Source organism: Ammodytes marinus (genome assembly GCF_949987685.1).
Source record: "Ammodytes marinus genome assembly, contig: scaffold_295, whole genome shotgun sequence".
NCBI classification, from domain to species: domain Eukaryota; kingdom Metazoa; phylum Chordata; class Actinopteri; order Uranoscopiformes; family Ammodytidae; genus Ammodytes; species Ammodytes marinus.
This window is the reverse complement of record NW_027648270.1, coordinates 12,501-15,000: the sequence shown is the minus strand read 5'-3', so window position 1 is coordinate 15,000 and position 2,500 is coordinate 12,501. Positions and strand designations below refer to the sequence as shown.

Sequence of the window (2,500 nt, the reverse complement as noted above, 5' to 3'; positions counted from 1 at the left end):
AAAAAAAAATGCAAAAAAAATATCTTAAAAAAAAAAATATATATATTATTTTCTATCAGATGTTTGAAAAGGCGTATTGAAACACCCAACTTTGATTTCATATATTTAATTATATATGTAATTGTACTCTTATAGACCAGAGGCTTTAAAAAAATTCGGTAAAGTCTTGATAAAGTAATCGATATGGTCCGTTGTACGACTTATATTAAGTAAGTCAGTTTAGTCAACTGTACACAGGGTACATTGAAATGTGTCTTTTCTCAAACAGTATAAGCAATGACAAGTTTGTAATATGGGCATCTCACACACGGTGGAATATTTAATAGATAAAGTTGGCGGTGACTCTCACACGTCAGCGGGTGCTGGTGGGATGTAGCTGCAATGTGACAGGCACACGCTCTGAAATGTCACCAATAACACCGTAACACCGTGCAATAACCCGCTGCTTAGCCAGAGAGCTGTAACCTCGCATGGGACCAGACACACACAGCTGTATGGCCTTTCCACCAAGTCACTTTGCATGCTAAAACTTGAGCGTGTGTGTGGGGGGAGGGGGGGGGGGGGGTCTGTGTCTGTGTGTGTGTGTGTGTGTGTGTGTGTGTGTGTGTGTGTGTGTGTGTGTGTTGGAGAGAGAGATTTGATGTGTGTTGACTTGACAAGTTTATTTCCAAAACTTTTTTTTTTAATACATTTTGAGGAAAATCTTTTTGACTTTAAATAACTGCTCACAGTGTTTATGAACATTTAGCAAATACTTAAAGGTGCAGTGTGTAACATGACATCATCAAGAAAGTTCTACAAAGTTCTAGAATGCAACGCTCCCTGGGTAACCCCAACCCTTTAGAATAATAACAGAAGCTACAGTGGCCTTCAAGGACAAGAACAATTCTAAATGTTAAACAATGCACCTGATGACATTCCAACTATGACACTTTCAAGATGGCGGTACTAGGCTTTGGTCTAAAATATGCAGAAATATGGACATATATGAGACCCTTTCTAAGGGGAAAAAAAATTATTCAAAACAATTTTTTCAGCTATTATGCACTAAATTAAATGTACTTATGGATATTATAATTACTTTCTACAAAATCTGCTAGGAAATAAAACCCAAAATTCTACACACTGCAGGTTTAAATTTATGTAAATAATATAGATTTTATGTGTATTTACCTGCTGCAATAGTGAATCTGTACAATATTAAACAAAGGTTTATTAAGGTTTATTATCCCGGTTTATTGGGATTCATTATTAAAAAATTTTTTTTTTAATTTTTCATAATTTTTGTGGTTTTGAGACAAGGAAACTTTATTAGAACATTAGAGTTTGACAGATTACATTTTTTTATAAAATCTCATCTGTTTTGGAAAAGACTATAGAAATGACGAGTGAGTGAGTGAGTGAGTGAGTGAGTGAGTGAGTGAGTGAGTGAGTGAGTGAGTGAGCGAGTGAGCGAGTGAGCGAGTGAGCGAGTGAGCGAGCGAGCGAGTGAGCGAGTGAGTGAGTGAGTGAGTGTGCGAGCGAGCGAGCGAGTGAGTGAGTGAGTGAGGGAGTGAGTGTGCGAGCGAGTGAGTGAGTGAGTGAGTGAGTGAGCGAGTGAGTGAGTGAGCGCGTGCAATCGTATGTGTATAACTGTGTGCGTGTGTGTGTGTGTGTGACTGCGCGCGCGTGTGTGTGTGTGCTTTTCTTCACCTGCAGGCTTAGTATTGGGGCTGCATCTGATATATGCACTAACAATATAAAGTATATATATCCTTTACACTGTATAATATCTATTCATTATTATATATATCATATTGTACCACCCTCACACCAGTCTAAACCCCCCCCCCCCCTGTGTATCCCCTCTCTGTCTCCCAGTCTACAGTGCAGCAACAGCCGACTTTCTCCATGCCTGTCACCGTCCCCGTGTCCAATCAGAACGCGGCGTCTCTTCAGTTCAGTAACAACCCGACGCTGGTTACCGCGGCGTCCTACGTCACGTCAACAATGTCGGACCCTCGGCTACTGTCGCCACAGCAACAACAACAACAACAACAACAACAGCAACAAACGTCTCTGCAGCGCAACACCGTGTCACCAGGGTTACCGCAGAGGCCGGCAAGCGCAGGTGATGAGAGAGAGAGTGTGTGTGTGTGTGTGTGTGTGTGTGTGTGTGTGTGTGTGTGTGTGTGTGTGTGTGTGTGTGTGTGTGTGTGTGTGTGTGTGTGTGTGTGTGTGTGTGTGTGTGTGTGTGTGTGTGTGTGTGTGTGTGTGTGCGTGCGTGTGTGTGTGTGTGTGTGTGTGTGTCTGTGTATTGACGTCCTGGGCTACCACAAAGGCCAGCCAGTGCAGGTAATAAGAGTGTGTGTGTGTGTGTGTGTGTGTGTGTGTGTGTGTGTGTGTGTGTGTGTGTGTGTGTCTGTGTGTGTGTGTGTGTGTGTGTCTGTGTGTGTGTGTGTGTGTGTGTGTGTGTCTGTGTCTGTGTCTGTGTGTGTGTGTGTGTGTGTGTGTGTGTGTG

The 2,500-nt window shown here is 42.4% G+C and overlaps 1 protein-coding gene across 1 annotated transcript in view; it reads left to right on the top strand.

Annotated features, from left to right (window-relative positions):
- The window catches only part of LOC307270838 (myocyte-specific enhancer factor 2D homolog), a gene marked incomplete at both ends in the record, with an annotated part of 15,391 nt that overhangs the window by 10,927 nt on the left and 1,964 nt on the right, over positions 1–2,500 (top strand). Inside the window, one exon of the mRNA XM_080054723.1 lies at positions 1,861–2,110. Within this exon, the coding sequence (XP_079910849.1) occupies positions 1,861–2,110 (250 nt within the window). The remainder of the gene's footprint in view (positions 1–1,860; positions 2,111–2,500) is intronic.